The sequence below is a fragment of the Cnephaeus nilssonii genome (assembly GCF_951640355.1).
Source record: "Cnephaeus nilssonii genome assembly, chromosome: X".
Lineage (NCBI taxonomy): Eukaryota > Metazoa > Chordata > Mammalia > Chiroptera > Vespertilionidae > Cnephaeus > Cnephaeus nilssonii.
Window position 1 is genome coordinate 106,917,274 of NC_137071.1, and position 23,411 is coordinate 106,940,684.

The 23,411-nt window shown below is 40.1% G+C and overlaps 1 protein-coding gene across 1 annotated transcript in view; it reads left to right on the forward strand.

Annotated features, from left to right (window-relative positions):
- Positions 1–23,411, forward strand: part of GPC3 (glypican 3) — a 503,173-nt gene that overhangs the window by 422,864 nt on the left and 56,898 nt on the right. Inside the window, exon 7 of the mRNA XM_079765304.1 lies at positions 10,278–10,437. Coding sequence (XP_079621430.1) covers positions 10,278–10,437 — 160 coding nt within the window. The remainder of the gene's footprint in view (positions 1–10,277; positions 10,438–23,411) is intronic.

A 23,411-nucleotide genomic window follows, 5' to 3' on the forward strand; every position in this document is an offset into this window, starting at 1 on the left:
TAATTTCCTTTAAACTAGTGATCTGTGCACTGGGTCACTAGTCTATATATAAAAAAGGCTAAGTGACCATCCAACCGTCCGACTGGTAGCTATGATGCTCAATGACCACCAGGGGGCAGATGTTCTGACCGATAGCTATGACACACACTGACCACCAGGGGGCAGACACTCAGCGCAGGAGCTGCTGAGCTGTAGTGACTTGGCAAGGGTGATTCTTGGTTCTTGGGTGACACACCCTGGAACCAGAGAGGAGGGAGCCCTATTCTGGGGTGTGTCACCAGAGAACAGCCCTCTCTCAATCTGGGACCCCTCAGGGGATGTTGGAAAGCTGGTTTCGGCCCGATTCCTGCAGGCCAGGCTGAGGGACCCCACATGCTGGAGGGACCCTGCTCACTCCACAGATGCCCTTAGAGCTGCAGCACAGCCCCAGGTGTGGCTGGCCGACCATGGGAGGTTGGCTCCCGGGCATGTCTGGCCCCTCTTGCCCAGTCCCACCCTGCCAGCCACCTTCTAATTAATTTCCTTTCAATGTGCACAAATCTGTGCACTGGGGCACTAGTGTTGTTATAAATTATTTACTTTAAAGCATTGGGTAGCTTCCTAAAACTGCAGAGAACCATTTATACTACTGAGAGGGAGCCCCACTAAGATAGTTTTAATTCCATCCCAAGTTTGCTTCTTTTATATCTTGGTTTGTTTTACTATTCCAACATGTATTTAATTGGGAGGACTTATTTTCACAAGTTTCAGTGCTACATTAACAAAGTAAAAATTGGGAAGCTGAAAGTGGTAAAGAAAATATGTGCTGTGGATAAGTGGTGGACATGGAAACTATGCCCAGACAAGAGAGTATTTGGCTGTGGGTGGCCTTCTTACCAATATCACGTGGATGCACAGCCTATAGCCAGTCCTTTTGCTCTTTCCTAAACATCTCTGTGTATATACTGAGTGCACAGATCCTTATCTTACTGGGAGCATCCAGAAGGGTTTCTCAGATTCTTCTTTCTGGTGCCTTAGTGTTTGGTCATGGAGTGTTACTTGTTTTGCCTTATAAGGCATTTATAATAAGCTCTTCATGTCTGATACTATGGCTGCTACCACTCTTCTCCCTCCTCCTCCTCTTCTTTCTGTTCAAGATCGTCATCATCCTCAACAGCAAACTTAACAATGTTTGAGAACTTATTGCCTTGCTAAGCAATGTGCTAAGCACTTCACGGGCATTTTTCTATAGATTTGTTCATTCATCCATTTAATGAATATTAATGAAAATTTACTTTGTTCCACACACTGATAATAGAAACAGACTATTTATCCCTTCTGTTAGTCTAATGGGGTAAAACACGGAATATATAATTATAAATTGTGGAAAGTTCTATGAAAGAAAGATACACGGGACTATGAAATGTGAATGGTGCTATTTAATTTAATTCAACAACCCTGTGAAGTTAGTGAATAACATTATCCTCTATTTTACAGGTGATAAAACTGAAGTTCAGAGAAGTTAAGTGATTTGCCCACAGTAATACAGCTAGTACATAGGCTGAGTAGACATTTAAATCCATACTGGTTAGATTCCAAAGCTCACATTCTTAACTGCTATTCTTTATTGCCTCTCCAATGTGTAAAGTGTATATATAGCCATTAATTCTAGCCCTATATATTTGGGTTCTGGCTTCATCTGAAATATGTAGAGCTGCCATTGTTTCCAATTAGTTGTGGCCATGGTTTGGTGCATTTGTTCAAAGAAAGTGTGCATGCAATGCAGAGGTCACGTGCCCTAGGTCTTGTGGATGTGCACATTGTATAAATAATAATGGCATTCCAAAAAAAAGCTGGGATTCATTGGAGCCACCACATTTGTTTCCCATTAGCTTATGCTACTCAAATACAAACAGTAAAGCATGTATTTACATTGCCATGGACATGGGAAGCTGGGCCCCCAAAGCATTCTTTGTAGGTTGTATAAAGCTGAGCATCCAGATAGTTCAAAATCAGTTCTGTAAGCCCAGCTTAATAGCTTTAAAATGTAATTGGGAGTCCAGATATCTTTAAAATGCCTAGAGAGAGGTATGTGAGTAGCCAAAAGAGACAAAACCAGCTAATTCCTCAAAATACCTACCAAGCCCTATATTTGCAGTATCTATTTTGTTACTTATCTTTTATATTTAAAATGCTAAAGAGCTTAAAGTCAAGAAAATTCTTAGCCATGTAGCAGCAGTAATGGAATTTTTCATTCTATTCTAACCAGTTGTCTGAATCTTTTCAAAACAAATCCATTTATGATTAGAAAGGTTGGTTATTTAAGAAACAGTAGATAGCAAGGCTGAGGAAAACAAGCAGGAGGCATCCAATGTCATTATCTCTCCCACCTAGTAAATAACAAATGGCCTTCCCATCAAGGTATAACTCATGGGTCGAATCTGAAAAATTGAGATTGAACTGGAAATTATCTCAGGTAAAGGCAGTCAAGATGGCAAAAATATGAAATGAAAGCCCCATTAGTTGATGCCTTTACCTAAGACAGCATGTTTTTCTTGAAAATCTCTGTACTTTGGAGCAGAATACTTTATTTTTAATGATGTCTCTATCACTTACACAATGACTTGATCAAGTCATGTCCCCTCTCTGAGCCTCAGTAACCTCCCTTGATGTGGGAAATGGGGATGGCAGTCTTCCCTGTTATACAAATTGGCAATGAAGATTCAAGGATTATGTGAGAGAATATATGTTAAGCCCTAGCCCAATGTGTGGCTGATAAGGTTCATATCTTTGCAATCAAGATAATTTCAAGAGGCATGTTATTTATACCATATAGACAGATCAAGAGTTATTGCTCTCACTGGTCTAATTTCAGCATATTTGATCCCCTAAGAACAAACAGTGTGTCCTTTGATCTTTGTTCTCCTGTCAACCAACCACGAAAAGAGCTTTGTAAAAATCACATTATTCCATGAAGCAGAGCTCTTTTGTTATCTTAGTTATTATGGTTTTAAGAACATGAAATTGCTAAATCTAGAGAGCCTTTTTTTCTCTTATACTGTAGTTCTAATTTTTATAAGTATTTATTCCAGACTTTTTGTTTCCTTTTATTATACCATGAATACCTGTCTCAAAACTAACTTCAAATATTTCCCTTTCTAATCAAAGTCAATTACCTTTACACCCAGGAATTTTCATTAACTCCAAAGACATGATATTCATATCTACCAGTAAATGAAAAGGAAATCATTAGGCTGCATTTATTTTTTGAAAAATGGTTTGAAGTGTATGTACTAAGGATCCTGACACACATGGGGCTAAGGTGACTCTTGTCCAGAGATGGTTTCAGAGGGTTTCTGGGAAGTGGAGTAACACTGCAGTAGTCTTTCTTATTAGTGTGGTCTGTGATTTGCTCATGATAAGATGGAGGGATAGATCTAGTTAAAAATGCAGATTTGTGTGCTTCACCCCAGACCTACTAAATCATAAGCTCTGTGGGTGGGGCAAGGTTCTTGAGTTTTTAAAAATCATCCTTACGAAATTGGAGACTCATTCCCATGGTCTATAAAAATGCACATACCCTTTGACCCAGTAATCCTACTAATGGGAAACTAAGGAAATAATGCAAAATATAGAAAAAGTTGTGTGAATGCTCCTGATACTCCATTTTTATTTATAGAAGCAAAAGAACTAGAAGCAATATAAATATTAAATATTCAGAGAATGGTTAAATAAATTTCAGTAGATCCATTCATGGTACTGCACTAAGGGTTTTTATCACATTTAAAATTTTAAAATTATCACATTTCTTCATTACAACAGTTCTATGAGGCAGGCATTATTTCCCTCATTTTACAGATGAGAACATTGAGGTCTAGGGAAATTAAACAGCAAAGTTAATAAGTGGGGGAAAGGTTAATAAGTGGAAAACCCAGAATTCCAAACTCAGTCAGTTTTATTCTAAAGTTCAAGTTCAAAAAAAGAAAAAACCCACACAAAAATTCACCAACCTTTGAAAATACAAATGTTTATTAAAGTTTAAGAACTAGGTTTTCCCCCTTATGTCTCTTTCCTTTCACCTTTTTATATTATTTTTATACATATAATTAACATATTGAATTATAAAATAAAAATTTATGGCATATTTAAGCAACTGTAATATTCTCATGTGGCTCAAACAGTGTTGCAAGTAGAGGAGTAGATACAGAAAAAGCTGGACTGTGAAAGTCCTTCCCATAAGGAGTGCTGAACAATGTGTGGCAGGAATGTCAGTTTTATAGAAGGGTTGTGGGGGTAGGGTAGTGAAATAATCAGACCTGTGTTTTAATAAGACAGTTTACATTGATAATAATTATTCTGAGCCTTGGCTTTTAAAAAGCTAATAGGATAGTGTCCTTTGAAAATGGCAAACAGTTAATCAAAAGCACTAGGCCCCTAAAGTTACCTGATTTTGTGTGCAAGTCCCTCATAACTTCCTTTTTATAAAGTGAGTGTTCAGTCTGGAAGACATTGTAAAGAGTGCGAGAAGGAACAAAAAGGTCAATATTGTGAATTTTAATTAGCTGATTTGATTTCTGTTTCAAATTCCAGGCTGTATTAAATCCACAGTCCTTGCTGACAATTTCTCAGAGATTACCCTTCTTTCAACATTCTGGAGCTTCAGAGTGTCTTTAAGACTTACATTAACAATAGCTTTCTAGTTTGGGATTTGTTTTGTTAATGTGTGAGGGTTAGGTTCATCAGAAGATGTCTGTATAAAATGCATTGAAAGTATACTATAATCCTTCTTCAATGCTAAAGTTGTCTCCAAAATAAGAGCAATTTAAGAACTAAAAAAGTTATCTCAATGGCAAAGTTTTAAAGTTTTTTTATTTGCACTTTAAAAAAACTGGACTACCAGAGAATACTGAGGGCATTGTACACAAGGTTGGAAAATAGCTTTTATAGATTAGCTACAGATCTTAGCCAGGGTCGTCCAAAAGGATTTAGCTATTCATTCACAAGTTCTTGTATAATTAATCTGTGCTTTGGCTTTCTCATTTTTCATGAGTTTGTGGAAGTAGCTTTTAAAAAATTAAAGATACCATGCCACTTTACTTTGCTTCAGTTCAATAGCACATTTGTTGAGTGCCTACTGTGTTCAAGACACTGCTTTAAATGCTATGGGGTTAAAAGATAAATAAGACAAAGCCCCCGGGGCAACTCAGTTTGGTGGTAGAGCAAAGTCACATGTACAAATAAATAATGCTAGGTTGCACACATAAAGGGGTATTTAGGAGGTTACAGATAAAGGGAGCAGTGGTGGAAGAGGGGAAGGGAGAATTATAATGACCATCTGTGGTAGCCAAGAAGGCTTTATTAAGGAAATTACATTTGAATTTGGCTTGAAAGAATGTAGTGTTTTCAATAGACCAAAATGAAAACAGCTCCTATAAGGTGCTCAATTAATGTTTGCTAAAGGGATTAATGAAAGGCACAGGTGTGAGATGTGCTTGAGAAATAGTAAGTTCACTAATATATATCTAACCACAAATCCCCTTATGTGAACAATTCTAATTCAGGTAATCCAAGACATATATAAAGGATGTATTTTTAAAGATTAGCCTAAAATGCTTATGTTGAAAGCATTTTTCTCATAAGAAATGATGGTAAAGGAGGAGATTAGGATGTTTTGGTCAACTGAAGTGATATTATAGTCTGGTTTAGTAGTACTCAAAGAATGGTTTATAGACTTTGGTAATCTATGAAACCCAAGGATTCACAAGGTAAAAATTATTTGCACAAAAATACCAAGATGTTATTTGCCTTTTTCACTGTGTTGATATTTGCACTGATGGTTCAAAAGCAATGGTGAGTACAACTGTTGGTATCACAATATGAATCAAGGCAGTGGCACCAAACTGTACTAGCAGTCATTCTATTCTTCAATGGCATACACTTGCAGGAAAATAAAAGGCAGTTTGATTTAAGAGTGTCATTGCTGAAGCAGTAAAAATGATTAATTTATTAAACCTTAACTTATAAGTATACATATATATATATTTTTAATCCTCACCAAGTATATGCTTTTATTGATTTTTAGAGAAAGAGAGAGAGAGAGAGAGAGAGAGAGAGAGAGAGAGAGAGAGAGAAGAAAGAAACATTGATCAGTTGCCTCCCTTACATGCCCCAACCAGGGATTGAATCCGCAACCAAAGTATGTGCCCTGACCAGAATCAAACCCACAACTTTGGTGCACAGAACAACACTCTAACCAACTTAGCCCCCCCGCCAGGGCTTGAGCATACATTTTTTTTAAAGGGAAAGACTTTTTTAGAGTACATTTTTATTGATTTTAGAGAGGAAGGGAGAGGGAGAGCTAGATACATCAATGATGAGAGTGAATATTGATCAGCTGACTCCTGCATACCCCCTATTGGGGATTGGGCCCGCAACACAGGCACGTGCCCTGACTGGGGAATCGAACTGTGACCTCGTGGTTCATAGGTGGACTCTCAACCACTGAACCACACTGTTCGGGCTTGAGTATACTTTTAAAAATATTCTGTGTTATTAAATGTGAAGTACTTTAAGGTATTTCTACTATAACCTGATGAAACCCCATTTTTATTTTAGACAATGACTAACAAATTTTAGTTGTATAGACGAGTATTTTCTGGACTTTTTACACAAAGAATGCCTATCATTTAAAGGAAAACTGACATTATTTATTGCCAATGATAAAATTTGAACTTTTAAAAAAATTAAAATTTAGGAAAATTTGTATCTCCTACCATGAGCTTCAAGGCTTCCCAATACTTAAATACATTCATAATTAGGTTATGTTAATGCATGTGATATTTTTATATCATATAATGAAAGGTATTAACATTTGGAAAACCTGCATAGTAGAGTGGACCACAATTTTCAGGATAACCCATAGGTGATGATACAGAATGGGTAAAAGACCCATTCAAAGTTCAAAACATACCAATGAATTGTAACAGAACATGAAAAATCTATACATATAAAGAGGTAACATGCTAATTTGTCCGTTATGGTGTCCCAGTCATGACCAGTCTATGGGCGGGGACGGGGGCGGGGACTTCTGCCCCCAGCTCTAATGTCATGCTGTCTGCATGCATCCCTGCCCAGTGCTGAGGTGAATCTGCCTGCCTGCATCCCGGGCTAGGGACCTGACACTGCCTGCATGCGTCCCCATTCAGCACTGATATGATGCTGCGGAGTGGGGGGGTGGGCCTTGGCTTGACGGGGGACCTCAGGCCACACCCCCCGCCCCTGTGGGGCTTGACAGGGGACCTCAGGCTGTGCCCCCCGTCCTGCAGGGTTTGATGGGGGACCTCAGGCCATACCCCTGGCTCTGCAGGGCTTGACAGGGGACCTCAGGCCACAACCCCCACCCAGCGCCGGGATGGGGACCTGAGGCTGCGCCCCCTGCCCGGAGGGGATTGACGGGGGTGGGGATAGCTGGGTCTGGGTCTCACCCAATGGGGCTGGGGCCGGCCGGGTCTGGGTCTCCTGCATTTTCAAAGTGCGTGTGGGTGGTGGACAGGGACTTGACTCTAGGTCGCATGGTGCGCCCCAGACTCTGACAGGAGGAAGATTTTATATACATTTTCTTTCATCTCTGACACTTCTATTATAGAGAAAGGGCAAATAGCAATATTAAAAATATTTCTTCTAATTAATTCCCTTTTAATGTGCATGAATTTCATGCACCAGGCCACTAGTTTATTTATATGGTTTCATATTCTACATTACAACTTACCTTTCAACTTGAGTTTTTCTGTGGTATCAATGAAAAATACCCACAATTACCTGATGAGGCTATTAAAATATTTCTCTTTTATCATGAGATATTTTGAGAGGCTGAATTTTCTGCAAATGTTTCAACCAAAACAACATATAACAACAGATTGAATGGAGAAGCAGATATAATAACCCAGCTATCATATTAACCTAGACATTGAAAAGGTTTGCAAAAACATAAAAGAATGCCACCCTTCCTTCTAACTGTTTTATGTTGGGGAAAATATATTTATGTATCATTAAAAATATAATTTATGTTAACACATCATGTTTTTGTTATTATTACATTGAAATTAGCTATCAAATATTTTTAAATTTCTCAGTTATAATTTCTAAGATAGTAAATGCCAATAGATACCCTATATAATAAAGAGATAATATGCAAATTGACCATCACATCCTCACACAAGATGGCCACCCCCATGTGGTCACAAGATGGCTGCCCTCATGTGGTCACAAGATGGCCGTCAGGGGAGGGCAGTTGTGGGCAATCAGGCCAGCAGGGGAGGGCAGTTAGGGGCAACCAGGCCGACAGGGGAGGGCAGTTGGGGGCGACCAGGCTGGCAGGGGAGGGCAATTGGGGGCAATCAGGCCAGCAGGGGAGCAGTTAGGTGTGGATCATGCTGGCAGGAGAGTGGTTAGGGGGTGATCAGGCTGGCAGGCAGAAGCGGTTAGGGGCAATCAGGCAGGCAGGCAGGCAAGCGGTTGTGAGAGGAATGTCCAACTGCCAGTTTAGGCCCAAGGGGTCCCAGATTGGAGAGGGTGGGCTGAAGGACACCCCCCCCCCCAGTGCACAAATTTTGTGCACCAGGACTCTAGTAACTTATATAAACAAAAGTTTTCTGGGATTCCCAATAAGAGTATAAAGGGGTCCTGACTCCACCAAAAAGTTTGAGAACCACTAGTCTATCTTATACTAGCCTATGTGTCTATAGTATACATTTAGATTTGTAGGATGAATGGTAGAGGATGGGGGAAGGTTAGAGAAGGGATACATTAGAGCAGAAGGGTGGAGATGATGCTGGAGTGGCAGATGGTAGGTGGGTTGGCTTCTCTGACACCATTAGAGGTTGTTGGGCCGAAAAAAAACTATTTGGACATTTTCTTTCTTTGCTTAAAAAAAATAAACCTGCAGAGTCAAATTTCTCTATAGTATGTATCTTGTTTCAGATTGATATTGGTATAGCAGTTAAATCACAAGCAGAGAACATAAAGGTATTTTTTTGCAGTATCAATAAACATAGATAATTAAGATCAGAGAAACCAAGACATTCCTGTATATGTAATATTTTTTTCTAGATACCTCTTCCTCAATGAAAAAAATCTCAGTTTCAGTACATCTAGCACTTTTTGTTGGCTGTTATTTAAAAATAGGAGGTAGTGCCCAGCCAGTGTTGCTGGGTGATTGAGCATAGACCCATGAACCAGAATGTCATGGTTCGATTCCCGGTCAGGGCACATGCCTAAGTTGAGGGCTCAATCCCCAGTATGGGGCATGCAGCACGCAGCAGATCGATAATGATCTCTGATAATTGATGTTTCTATTTCTCTCTCCCTCTCTCTTCATCTCTGAAGTCAATAAATTTTTTAAAAATAAAAATAGGAGGTGAAACTGAGATGTAGGACTAAAAAGAGTGGTGGGGCAGAAGCTAGAGCAGAAATGGAGGCTATTGGAATACAGCCTTAGAGAGAAATTGTGAGGAAAAATAAAATGGAGTCTGAGAACTGCCCTCAGAAACCACTCAGGCTGTGAACTTGGCTTCTGGGTCAGCAGAAAGACTTTTGGGAAGTGGGAGTCACGTTAACATAAGAAAGACATTGACAATGTGTCTGAAAGCCAGACACTGAAGAACAAAACAAACATGCCTCTAAATGGGCATATTTTATCTACAAAAAAAGCAAAATGAATTTCAAAGCATCTTACTGAAATGATGGAAGAGGGAGATATTTTAAAAGTTTTTCTAGTGACCAAGGCATGGTACATGGCAATTAATTGTAAGTATTCATTTAAAGTGTATATAAAATTCAATGCTATCTTCTTCTTTTGATGGAAAGCATTTGTTGTTTTAATTTAGTAATTGTAAATATAGTTATAAGGGGCTTTCATAGGCATCTTTTCTGTTTTCGGTATCCTCTGAACATATAAATATGCTTTGCCTATGTTGTGTTAATTTCCTCATCGGTTAGTTCTCCTACCATGGAGGCTTTCAGGAACTTAAATACCATGGCATTGAAAGGTTTGATGCAATATACACTCTGGTGTTAGAGGAGTAGAGGAGTAGAGAATCATAAGAAATGCCATAGAAAGGCCCAGGAGTATGAAACTCCAAAGCATATAAGCAGTTTACATTTATTTAAATTTGAAATTGATTTTTAAAAGCTTCTGTGAACTCATTCAGCATATTTAATGCATTCTGTTAATAACACACTGTTATAGACCTACCAAAGAAATATGAAGAGCTGCTACATTTCTGTCTGTTTTCTTTCAGCTCCTGAGAACCATGTCTATGCCCAAAGGTAGAGTTCTGGATAAAAACCTTGATGAAGAAGGGCTTGAAAGTGGAGACTGCGGTGATGATGAAGATGAGTGCATTGGAGGCTCTGGTGATGGAATGATGAAAATGAAGAATCAGCTCCACTTCCTTGCAGGTAACTGATTAGTGCCAACTCCAATCTGAGCTAAAATGGTGATGCTTGGGAATTAAAAACCAATTGAATCTGCTCTCTGTAACTCCCCTAAAGTCCCTGTAACACAATGCCATCAACTCTTCAAGGAAAGACAACACTCTAGAAAATGAAGTTTTCAGGTAGCCTTTTTAAAATCTCTGGACCTAGGTAGATTAAAATGGTAACTTAATGTTTTCTATGGTCTAAAATGAACTGACATAATCAATTGACTGTTTCCCATTTCCTTGGTTCTTTCCCATTATAAAACAAATGCAATCTCGGGAGTCTATGGAAAACAAATGATGGGATAACTTTCTAAGGAAGAGACATCACTTGACCCTCTCTTCTGAGAACACCATATTTGTTTTGTTTTCTTACGAGTAATCTAACTTAGGTAGGCTATAACACATAACTGCAAAGCTTCATAAAAATGACAGCGATGGCAAAAAATTAAATCAAGCTCCTGGGGTCAAGAAGGCAAAACAACAGCAACAAAAACAAAAAAAGCCCTCATGTTTGTATTCATTTTCCCAGTTTACAAAGTACTCTTATATGGATAGGTGCTCTTGTTTCCATTTTACAGATAAGAAAAGTGGGGCTCAAAGAAGAAATAAGGTTTATCTAAGTGGAATAACTGGAAATCTAATTTGGCTCTTCCCTCTTCAGTGCACAGACTTCTCCTTGAAATCCTACCACCCATTGCCTCTAATATCCTTCTCCTCTTCCTCCTTTAGCCTCTTACCTGCACTAGTTTTTCCTAATTCTACTCTAAAACTGGTATTATCCAGCGGTCTCTTCTTAAGCCTTGGTCTTTTCTCTCTTCTCCAGAAAAAAGACAGACCTCATTCATTTTGGCTCTTTTAATTTTTTAATGATTTCACTTTTTTGGCAAAATTTAAAAAAATCTAACATGAAATTTGTCCTCTAAAGTAACTTTTAAGTGTACAGTATAATATTGTTAATTATATCTAAACTAGAGGCCCAGTGCATGAAATTCGTGCACTGGTAGGGTCCCTAGTGGCTGCTGGCTGCTGGCCGGGTACTCCCTCCTTTCCCCTGGCTAGCCCCGCCCCTTCCCCCTGGTCAAACTCTCAGAAGAACTCTGGTCAAAGGGACAGTTTGCATACTATGTTTTTATTATATAGGATTATACAATAGATCTCTAGAGCTGTTTCATTTTGTATGACTGAAATTCTATGGTTATTGAATAGTAACTTCCCTTTTCTTCCCTCCCTCAACCTCTGGCACCACCATTTTACTTTTTGCTTCTATGAATTTGGCTACTCTGAGTATCTCATAAAAGTGGACTCATGTAAAAAAAAAAAGTGGACTCATGTGATATATGCCCTTCTGTGACTGGCTTATTTCACTGAGCATGTCTTTAATATTCATCCATGATGTAGTGTATGATATGATGTCCTTTTTTAAGGTTGAATGATATTCCATTATATGCATGTACCGTAATTTTTTCATCCACTGATCCACTGGTGGACATTTAAATTGTTTTCACCTCTGGCTATTGTGGGTAATGCTTCAATGAACATTCTTTAACTATTATATCAGTATGGAGACAACTCATAAATTCATTAACCTCCCATCTTAACTGCTCTGCTGAGCTACTATCTCACATCTCCAACTGCTTCCTAGTAATATCTACCTAGCTTTCCCACCGTTATCCCCAATTCAATGTATCACAAATCAAATTTACCAACAGATGGTCCAAAACTGGCTACTCCCTTAATATCTTTATTTTTAAAATATCACTACCATTGTCCTGGTCACTGAGGCTTAAAACTGGTCATCTTGGACTCTTTCTTCTACCTTGCCCTTCATATACAGTTGGGCCCCAAATCCCTGTATATTATTGGTAATTTTTTCCTGCTTCTGTCACTGCTTCCCTTCTATTCCACCCTCCTGTATATTCTATTTCAATCATATTTTAAGTGTTCTCCAGTTTTCTAAGCTAAGGCAAGAGTATTGAGAGCCTTACACTAGCAGATTAGAGAACAAAGAATCACAGACCCAGACAGAAGATTCCACCCAATTCTTCTTATACAACTGCCAGGTTAATCTTTCTAAAGCATTTCCTACCTCTCCTAGCTCAGCTGCCTTCATCTTGTCTCAATTGCCTGGAGGACAAGGCTCAGACTCCTTAGCAGAGTTCTAAGGGTCTACTAGTCTAGCCTAAACTATGCTTCTGGCTTCATTTCCCACCTCTAACCCACAGGAACCATCTATGTTGGCAGAAACAACCATACTCATGCCCCATGAGCCCTATAAACATACTGTTCTTGCTTCTGTCTTCATACCATTGCCCATTTTTATTTCTATATAACTACCCCTCTTTTATTCCTTCACAAATTATACCCATACCTCAAAGTGCATTTCAAGTATGATGCAGTGATAAAATAGGTTTAGGGGTAGAGCTAACTTGTTTTGATTTCTGCCCTATTCCTTATGAGTTAGCAGGACTTAGGACAAGTGTCCTTAGCCTCCTCTCTAAGTCTCCACTTCCTCATCCATCAAATGTGGATCATAGGACTATTGCAAGATTAAAGGAGTAAACTTTGTAAAGCATCTAGCCCAGTATTTAGCACATACTAGGTGCTCCTTAATTATTAGTTTCCTTGCATGAAATCTTTTTCTCCTATCCCAGTCTATAGTCATCTTCATCCTTTGAATCACTAAAATAAATTCTGCCAATGCTTTCAAAAAATAGACTGCAATGGCTCCCAAGTTCCATTCCTAGGGCATAACATGACTCAGAGCCTGGAATCCTATAAGAATAATATTGAATAAACATAATAAGTAATAATAGGAGTAATATTTATTGGACATTTACCACAGTGCTCCAAGCACTGTGCCAGAACTTTATATGCATTGTCTCATATCGTTTTCACAACACCTTCATGAACTAGGGGTTATTATTATTCCCACTTTACGGATGAGAAATTTTATACCAGAAGAGGTAGAGTAATTTGCTTAAGGTCATGCAGTCTTTAAGGGCAGAGCCAGGATTCAGAGCCAGTCAGTGAGCTTCAGAGGCCACTCTTTGAAAAATTCTACTCTAATTCTTCTTTTTCTAATCATCGTTACAATCATACAAGACTGAAATCTTCTTTGAATTTTGCTACCCATAAAATATTTTCATTTTCTAAAGGTTGTTCAGATGATTCACCAAAATATTAATTGGTCCCAGCCTTGATACCTAGGACACAACACCATTCATACTTCTCCAGAAAAAGTCCCTGCTTTCCTACCTATAAGCTACTTTCCTATCAATTTCAAAACACCACGCCACAGTTCCATGGTGACTTCACTTTTTAAACAGTGTTTGGTGTAGGACCTTGTCAAGGGCCTTTTCAAAATCTAAATAGATTACATCTACTGGTTTCCCTTTGTCCACATGCACATTTATTCTCTCAAAGAATTATAGTCAATTAGTTAGGCTTGATTAAACTTAAGTGTTTTGTAAACTATAAAACACGACACAAATGGTGGTTAATTTAATTCACAGGAAAAATAATGCTTTACTCCCAATAGGTTACACTTGCCTAACAAGTTCAGTGATCTTACCATCCTGGATTCCTTGGTTCCCCTTTGAAATTTTTCTCTTGGAGAGAAGACTCGTTGGCAATTTGCCAGACTTATGACACATCACCTATTTGGAATGACAGGCTATACACTTTGGTCAGCTATTATACAATTTTACTCGAAATCTGAGTAGATGCCACCTGGTGCTGGTGATTCATCAACATCTATTTAGTCAACCAGGCTTGGAACACTGTGTTCATTTACCATCATCTCATTTTGAATTCCAAATCTTCCTCCAAAGGCAATTTGGGAATGAAAAACAAAGCTCAGAGTATGTTCTGACTCTCTTCTGTCCCTTTTGTCCCTGAACAGACCTTCTGCAACATAACCAGCAAGTGGTCCTACTGGCTAGCTTCCCTGGCTCAGTTCTTCCCTTCTTTTGATGCATGGATGAAGTGCAGGGCACCTAGTTTCTATACCTGGCTTTGCTTCTAACTCCTATATGTCCTAGGTCAAGCCCCTTCCTCTTTTTAGAAGTACGTTTCTCCATTTGTAAAATAGAATGAATGCCCAAACAATTTTTGCAGTCCATACTAGTTGCAGTATTCTGTGATTATGTCCATTTATTTGGTTCTAGTCCCTGGCAAGGTACTTATTGGAGTCATTGAGCGACATCTTTTGCATTTTCTTCTAACCTTGCAGATTCCCAGTTTTCTTCTTCTGAGCTATTTCCACTTTCAAAAATATTTCATTTTCCCTACTCTTGCTCCTTTGACTTTTTCAATCTAGCAAGCCAGGCTTCTTACCAAGGGCTGACTACACCTGCCCCTCAGCATGCTTGTACACCAGGATGCTAATAAGTTCTGAGCAGTTTCCACACTTTCTGGGCTATACTCACTTTTAAAACTCTTCATCCCAAAGCTTCCAAAATGCTTTCTTTTTCTATAATTTTTATTTCTAAATTTAACACAAAGTTCTTATTTAGGGTTTGCTCCTTTCTGGTTGTTGAATTTCATTGTTGGTGAGATGACTATGACATGTTGTCTTACCCACAGTTATAGTTTAACCTAATGTGTTTCCCTTTTGGTGGGTTGCTTCATCTCCCTCAATTCATTTCACAGGGTTGTGGTGATTAAATAAAATAATCCATGCAAAGTATTTGGCAAGTAACTGGCACCTAGAAAGCACTCAAAACATATATACTATTAAAGCTATTGGTTTGTTGCTGCTGCTGCTGCTGCTGCTGCTAACCTTTGGGAGCTTAAACAGTCTGAAGATGTAGATTATAATTGCCTTGTTTTTTGTTTGTTTAAGACCTGTGAAACTCCATTAAAACTAGATAACCAACAATCAGCAATACCCGCCGATCCTTTGTTGCTCCATGTGGAGTCCATGGATCAACAGAATCTGTATCACCTGGGAGTTTGTTAAAAATACAAAATCTCGGGCGCAATCCCAGACCTACTAAGTCAGAAGGTCATGTTAGGAAGATCCCTAGAGCAGTGGTTCTCAACCTTTCTAATGCCGCGACCCTATAATACAGTTCCTCATGTTGTGGTGACCCCCAACCATAAAATTATTTTTGTTGCTATTTCATAACTGTAATTTTGCTACTGTTATAAATCATAATGTAAATATCTGTGTTTTCCGATGGTCTTAGGCGACCCTGCTAGTGGTTCTCAACCTGTGGGTCGCGACCCACAGGTTGAGAACTGCTGCTGTAGAGCCCAAGACCATCGGAAAACACAGATATTTACATTACGATTCATAAAAGTAGCAAAATTACAGTTATGAAATAGCAACGAAAATAATTTTATGGTTGGGGGTCACCACAACATGAGGAACTGTATTATAGGGTTGCGGCATTAGAAAGGTTGAGACCCACTGCCCTAAGAGGATCTGTTTGCAGCCTTTACCACCTTCTATTTGAGCACTGTGGCATTTAGGCTTAACATTTCAAACATCTAAAAACCCACTAAACCATCCCACAGTGAGCTAAGAATTCTAGGAAGTATAAAATGGGTGCAAAGCTCAGTCATCTATATGATAGGTTAGGAAAGTTGGATTCCAGCCCTAGTACATTTACTAACCGTGGGACCTTGAGCAAGTTATGTAGCTGCTCTGAGCCTCTGTTTCTCCATCTGTAAAATGGGGGAATCATCTTTGCCTACCTCAATAAATTACTGTGAAAACCAAATGTGATAATCAGTGTAAAAGTACTTTATAACCTGTTAAGCTCTACCAATATTTATAACATCCAGAAGACTATTATTATTATTCCAAAAATCTCTTGAAGCTCTTAAGCTTTCTCACATCTCTTGTTCAGTGCATATTTTCTGGAGTGATTGAATTTAGTCCAAGAGGTATGAGACGTTTTTGCACTGAACACTCATTTTAAGACTCCCTTCCAAAGACAGATAATCTATGATGGACTTAGTGAAATAAGCTATCATGTTGCCAGTATACCATCAGCACTGTTCCTAGTTATTGGCCTTGTGGAAGCTCTTACTGTGAGCTATTTGGAAAACTGCCTAATCTCAATGCTTTGGCCTGGACTGTTCCCTGAGAAGCTTTGCAAGTCTAGCCAGGTGTCCCTGGCCAAGACATGATGACTAACTACTTTAAGCATCTGCCCCCTCTCCACCAAGTCCCCACTCTCACCCACACAAAAACACACACACATGGGAGTATGCATGCACATATGTGCATGCACGCATATAGGTATGCACACCTGCTATTGGAAACACAATTGAAACACATGCTCACAAATCAACTCACAGCAAAAAAAAACCAACCAACCAAACAACAACAACAAAACCCACTTATCTTAGAGACATCTGCATTACCACTCCCTCACTCCTTGTTCTCCCTAGACCTGTTCTTGCTCCAGCTTGCACTATTCTTTGGGTACAGACAGAACATTCTGGTGAGCCTAATGTCTTGATAACTGTGAGTCATAAAATACAAAAAAAGATAGTCTTGGCTTAAGCTGGGCCAAAGACAGGACAAAGTGATCATGGATACTAGGAAAGCCTTTCTTTGTATGAGGAAACTGGAAACAAACCATAGAAGATAAAATTATTCCTTGTTGCTTCATGGGAGTAAGAGGGGCTTCAGCTGGTTGGTGGTGGGCTAAGGAGGAGAAGTCATAAAACATGTCTTGGGCTTAGGACTTGAAACAGTATTGAAACCAAATGGCTGTTTCATGCCCATATTAAACATTTCTTGTGAAAATGTTTACCCTCAATAAACTTTCACTCTCTCCATGTCAGCCTGGGAACTGAAAAGATAAATCTTGCCACTTGTTCTTTGGCTGGGAGTAAGGGTGACTTGAAAGCCAGGCCCACACGGGTCCCTTTTCCTATTTGTCTCTCTTATCTCCAGGTGTTGTGAGGGAAAGCAGCTGCCTTCTCTCTCCCCTAACAATCACCTCTTCCCAGCAATACTGGAGTAAAGCTATTAAGACTTCACTGCTGTGAACCACATGAGTCTCTGCAATGAATATTAGCCCCCTACAGTTACTTTACAATCTGAAGGGGGAAAAATGACTCAGGAAAAAAACAGCAATGAGAAAAAAATGTTTAAGCCAATGATTTTTATTCTTTTTTTTTTTTTTAGTGGAACAAGTACAACCTTATATTTCTACTTTTTTGTATTCTTTTTAATTTCTTTATTGATTAAGGTATCACGTATTTGTCCTCATCCCCCCATTTCCATCCCAAACCCCTCCCCACGCATGCCCTCACTCCCCTGTTGTCCGTGACCACTGATTAGGCTTATATGCATGCATGCAAGTCTGTTGATTGATCTCTCCCCCTTATCCCCACCCTCCCCTACCTTCCCTCTGAGGTTTGACAGTCTGATCAATGCTTCCCTGTCTCCGGGTCTGTTTTTGTTCATCAGTTTATGTTGTTCATTATTTCCCCTAGATGAGCGAGATCATGTGATACTAGAAATACACTTATAAGAACCGAAAATGAGACAAGCAATAATGGTTATGCTGAGAGGCAAATGTATCAGTCTGTAGTGAGTTTCTTTCTGGGCCAACAGTTCTTTTGAGTCCCAATTTCAATGTCAAACAGTTCCTTATGTGTACATGTCAGCAATGATATTTCAGTTCTGGATGGTGGACAAATGGTGGTAATGCAGATCCAACCCTCTCTGGTTTGGTCCTGGGCAACCTGCAGCAATGCACAGCTGTTGACTGCTAGTATGGAAAGGCGTCATCAGCGTCTTCCATCTCTGGACTGCTTCTCTTCTGTCTTTATGGCTGGAGCAGTCCTGTCAATTCCTCTCTGTTGCAGGAATCCACATGGTCTTGGAGTTGTTTTCTGAAAATATACAAACATATTCTCGACCAAAAGTTAATAAAGGAATCTTTTCTATAAATTTGACTTGCGATCCTTTTTCATTTTTTGCCCAAATGATTTTCCTTTGGCTTGTTTCGACACCATGTGTGTTTTTCATGGTTGTCTTGCTGTTAGCATTACAAATGAAAGTTAATTTTCTAAAGTAAAAATTTTCTAGATGTAATTTACTTACAGGATATTTTTCCTTACATGATATTCTTCTACTATCCCCCCTTTTTTGATTTAAATATTAGGAGGCTTTTGGAAATTTTATAATGTAGTTTTGGTAGCTTTTAAATTTTAATTTTTTGCACTAAAATATGACTGCTTTAGGTTCATTACATGTTACGCAATTTTACCATGAAATGAACTACCAATAAAAATTTTAGTTAACACTTTAGGAACAGCTTTTTGTCCAGTACAATTAATTTTTCTAGAATATTCGCTTATTTCAATTAGCCAATTTAAATTAGTCTGAAAACTTGACTACTACAAGTCTATGCACATAGGAAAGGTGAAGGACACTTCAACAGCTGAACTGTTCTTCTAAATTGTCAAGTGAAGCCTTCATAAATGTGGGCTGTTAGTAATGTATATTCATAAATTCATTAAGGGGTTGGTTTGAAAGGGGTAAAAATGGATGAAGGAACTTTATGTTTGACCTTTTCTCATGGGTAAAATCTGCAAATTTTCATACTATAGAACAAATCATATTGACTGCTGAAGAATGAGTAGAAAGTTTATAGGGGAATGAAATGCCCTGGAGTTTTTTTTTAATAGGAAAGTTGTTGAGTCCTATTCAGAGCTCAAAATACATGTGGATACATTAATATATTTACTTATACTACCCTGTTGGTAACAATTCCAGGAATAAATTATGGAGGATTTCCCAAAATCCTATCCAATAAAAGAGTAATATGCAAATTGAACATACCTCCACTACACTCACAAGCCACGCCCACCAGCCAATCAGGAGTGAGTGTGCAAATTAACCCAACCAAGATGGCTGCGGCCACGGAGCGAGCAGGAGGCTTGGGTTTCCCTGGCAGTGGAAGAAGCCAATCTTCCTGCACACTCTGGCCTGCCCTGGCCTCCAGCTCAAGGCTACAAAGTTTCAATTATAGAAGATAAATAAATCCCAGATACCAGGGCCTCCGCTTGGGTCACTGGGGGGCGTGGCCGGCCTGCAAACCACCACAGGCCCCTCGCGCAGGCCACCCCACGCCCCAAGGGAACCCCCACCCTGATCCGGGACACCCTTCAGGGCAAACCAGCCGACCCCCACCCGTGCACCAGGCCTCTGTCCTATCTAATAAAAGTAATATGCAAATTGACCATCACTCCAACACACAACATGGCTGCTCCCATGTGGACACAAGATGGCTGCCACAAGATGGCCAGCAGTGGAGGGCAGTTGGGAGGGACCAGGTCTGCAAGGGAGGGCAGTTGTGGGCGATCAGGCCAGGAGGGGAGGGCAGTTGGGAAGGACCAGGCCTGCAAGGGAGGGCAGTTGGGGGCAATCAAGCCTGCAGGGGAGGGCAGTTAGGGGTGACCAGGCCAGCAGAGGAGGGAAGTTGGGGGCGACTGGGCCTGCAGGGAAGGGCAGTTGGGGGGGACCCAGGCCTTCAGGGGAGGGCAGTTAGGCATCAATCAGGCTGGCAGGGGAGTGGTTAGGGGGTGATCAGGCTGGCAGGCAGAAGCTGTTAGGGCCAATCAGGAAGGCAGGCAGGCAAGCAGTTGGGAGGTAGCAGTCCTGGATTGTGTGAGGGATATCCAACTGCCCCTTTAGGTAGGATCGGGCCTAAACGGGCAGTTGGACATCCCTCGAGTGGTCCCAGATTGGAAAGGGTGCAGGCTGGGCTGAGGGACACCCCCCCATGCATGAATTTCATGCACCGGGCCTCTAGTGTATTCTATAGTTTGAAAAACCCAAACTTGCTTCCCCCCCCTTTTTTTTTTGTTAATCCTCACCTGAGGTTATTTTCCCATTGATTTTTAGAGAGATTGGAGGGGTAGGAGAGAGGGAGAGAGAGAGAGAGAGAGAGAGAGAGAGAGAGAGAGAGAGAGAGAGAGAAACATCGATTGGTTGCCTCCTGCATGCACCCTGACTGGGCCGAAGATTGAACCTGCAACCCAGGTATATACCCTTGACTGGGAATTGATCCCATGACCCTTCAATGTGTGGACCGATGCTCTAACCACTGAACTTGCCTTCCACAGTTCAAACCTATTTCCTTTGCACTATTTGAAAACCCACGAGTCAGATTATTGGCACTTATGTTGCAGGTGGCTTCCCACTTAAGCAATCCATTCCTGAAATTCTCAGGCAAGATCTTGTAGTGACTCCCAACCTTCTTTCTTGTGATATCAGTTCCTCAAACATGTGACCTCAGTGTAAGGGACCCCATGTCACCAACACTAAGAGGTAGATTCTATCTGATAGGTGAACATGATACCCTCCTATCCTTTGGTTGCTGAAGCTTGAGACATAAAGAGAAGTAAGTGCATTTCATCTAAAGAGTAAAACAAACTGAGTCTCAGTTCTGTCTCTGATACTTCCCAATATTGTGGCCTGGAACAAAGTCATTCAGTTCCTCTGATCCTCATATTCCTCATGTGTAAAAATAATGATAAAACATTTTCTGACCTGCTCATTTCATAAGTTGTTGAATGAAACACATGTGATGATGGATATACACTTTATAAACTGTAAAGCAGTTACCCATTTAGAATAATATTATTAATACTAGAGGCCTGGTGCATGAATTTGTGAACAGGTGGGGTCCCTCAGTCTGGCCCGCAATCAGGCCGACCCAGTCCTGATAGGGGCTGATCAGGCCAGCCGGCTGAGGGGAGGGAACACAGGAGGTTGGCTGGCTGTGAGAGCACACTGACCACTAGGGGCAGCTCCTGCATTGAGCGTCTGCCCCCTGGCAGTCACTGCGCATCATAGCAACCGGTCAACCAGGCAACCAGTTATTTGGTTGACTGGTTGTAACAGTCGCTTAGGCTTTTATATATACCGTATTTTCCGGTGTATAAGATGACTTTTTAACCCAGGAAAATCTTCTCAAAAGTCAGGGGTCATCTTATACACCGGGTGTCATCTTATAGGGCGGGTATATCCCAAACTCTATATTTTAACTGGAAAAGTTGGGGGTCGTCTTATATGCCCAGTCGTCTTATACAGCCGGAAAATACGGTATACAGATTATTTAATACCATTGGGTTATAAGTTAATTTTAGTATACAAAAATCTTGTAGCTAAAATTATAAATGAAGTCCCCAATGTTCTGGCCAATAATTTCCATTACAATGTACTCCCTCTTCTCCATCCCCCACGTGTCATTTTCAGTTATTCATTAACTTGATTTTAGCCTTCTGAGAAGGTATTTAAACAATGACAAATATGTCTGCTGAGTTGTGCAAATAACCACTGTCACAACATTAATAGTCACCTACATCCTGAAAGAATCACAGCTAGTTATGTTTTGTTTTCTTTGGTGTTAGTGGGGCAGTGGGAGCAGGAATGGGCAAGGAGTTGGGGAGGGTCAAGAAAGGATCCCTGATTCTTTCCACTCTATCTTGCTCTTAGCTATAAGCAATCAGCTTTCATACCTTGATCTTTTCTTTTAGAGCTCAAATGCCATAGGAAAGCTAAAGGAAGCAATGCTCACTATAATAACACTTTCACCCAGATAGAGACCAGGTGTTTCTTGCTAATAGATTGATAAGACAGCCAATCCCACCTCACCCCAGACCTTTGCGCAGTTCCTACGGCTTACAAAGAGGGATTTAGATGCAAACTTTAACAGTGATAGTACCTCCCCATTGAAGATGTGTACCCAGAATGGGGCCTTCTCATGCCCTAGTGTTGACTAGGGAATTACTACAGGTAAACTGGTGATAGATGAAATAAGGAAAGACAAAAAGTTTACTAAGTACTGAAACCGGTTTGGCTCAGTGGATAGAGCGTCGGCCTGCGGACTGAAGGGTCCTAGGTTCTATTCCGGTCAAGGGCATGTACATTGGTTGTGGGCACATCCCCGGTAGGGGGTGTGCAGGAGGCAGCTGGTCGATGTTTCTCTCTCATCGATGTTTCCAGCTCTCTATCCCCCTCCCTTCCTCTCTGTAAAAAATCAATAAAATATATATTTTTTTAAAAGTTTCTACAAAGTTACCATAACTTGAGATTCTTTGGGCACTTTGTTTCTTATTAGTTGGGAGAATATATTCTAGGTTCATTTATCTAGGTCTACTGCCCTGTGATGCTTCCTGTCTGAGCCATTAGGCTCTGAGACTTTAATAAAGAGTGATGCTATAGCCTTAGCCAGTGTGGCTCAGTTGGTTGATTGTCACCCCAAGGACCAAGAGGTTGCCAGTTTGATTTCCAGTCAGGGCACATGCCCGAATTGCAGGCTTGATCTGCAGTAGGGAGTGTGCAGGAGGCAGCAGATTGATGTTTCTCTCTCACATCAATGTTTCTCCCTCTCCCTTCCTGTCTCTGTAAAATCAATAAAAACATATATTTTAAATAGAGTAATACTATAAATAGTTACACTTGCTGGTGGGTATTACACATAACTCTAAAAATTGGAGGAGTGTCAGGAATAATGTAAGTGATTTATAATCATTGTATTAAACTTAATAACCAGTTTTCAAACTAAAAGAAACTATTGAATGCATGAATGTGGCTAAATGGTACAATTGATTTTCTCTGGATGAAGCCGTGTTGGCCAGTTTAGTGAAAGACTCAACTAAATTATGGTAATCTAGTATGAATAGAAACAAACGGGAAGAAGATATTCAGTACTCAGCTGGTGGAAAAGTAAAGGAGGAAGCAGCAAGAAGGTGGCAAGCCCAAAGCCTCTAGCTGAGCCACCAAAAGAAGTGAAGCAGTCCCTGAAAGATAACATCTCCAATGGATCTGGGAGAGCAGACTCGCATGCCATCAAATGGGAAGTGCTCCCCTACTAGCAGAAATATCATATCAGAAAGAGAGGAAAATATGACTTCTAATTAAACCTGTGCAGTGACCCTATGTCCCACTGATGAACAATGATATCTTGAGGG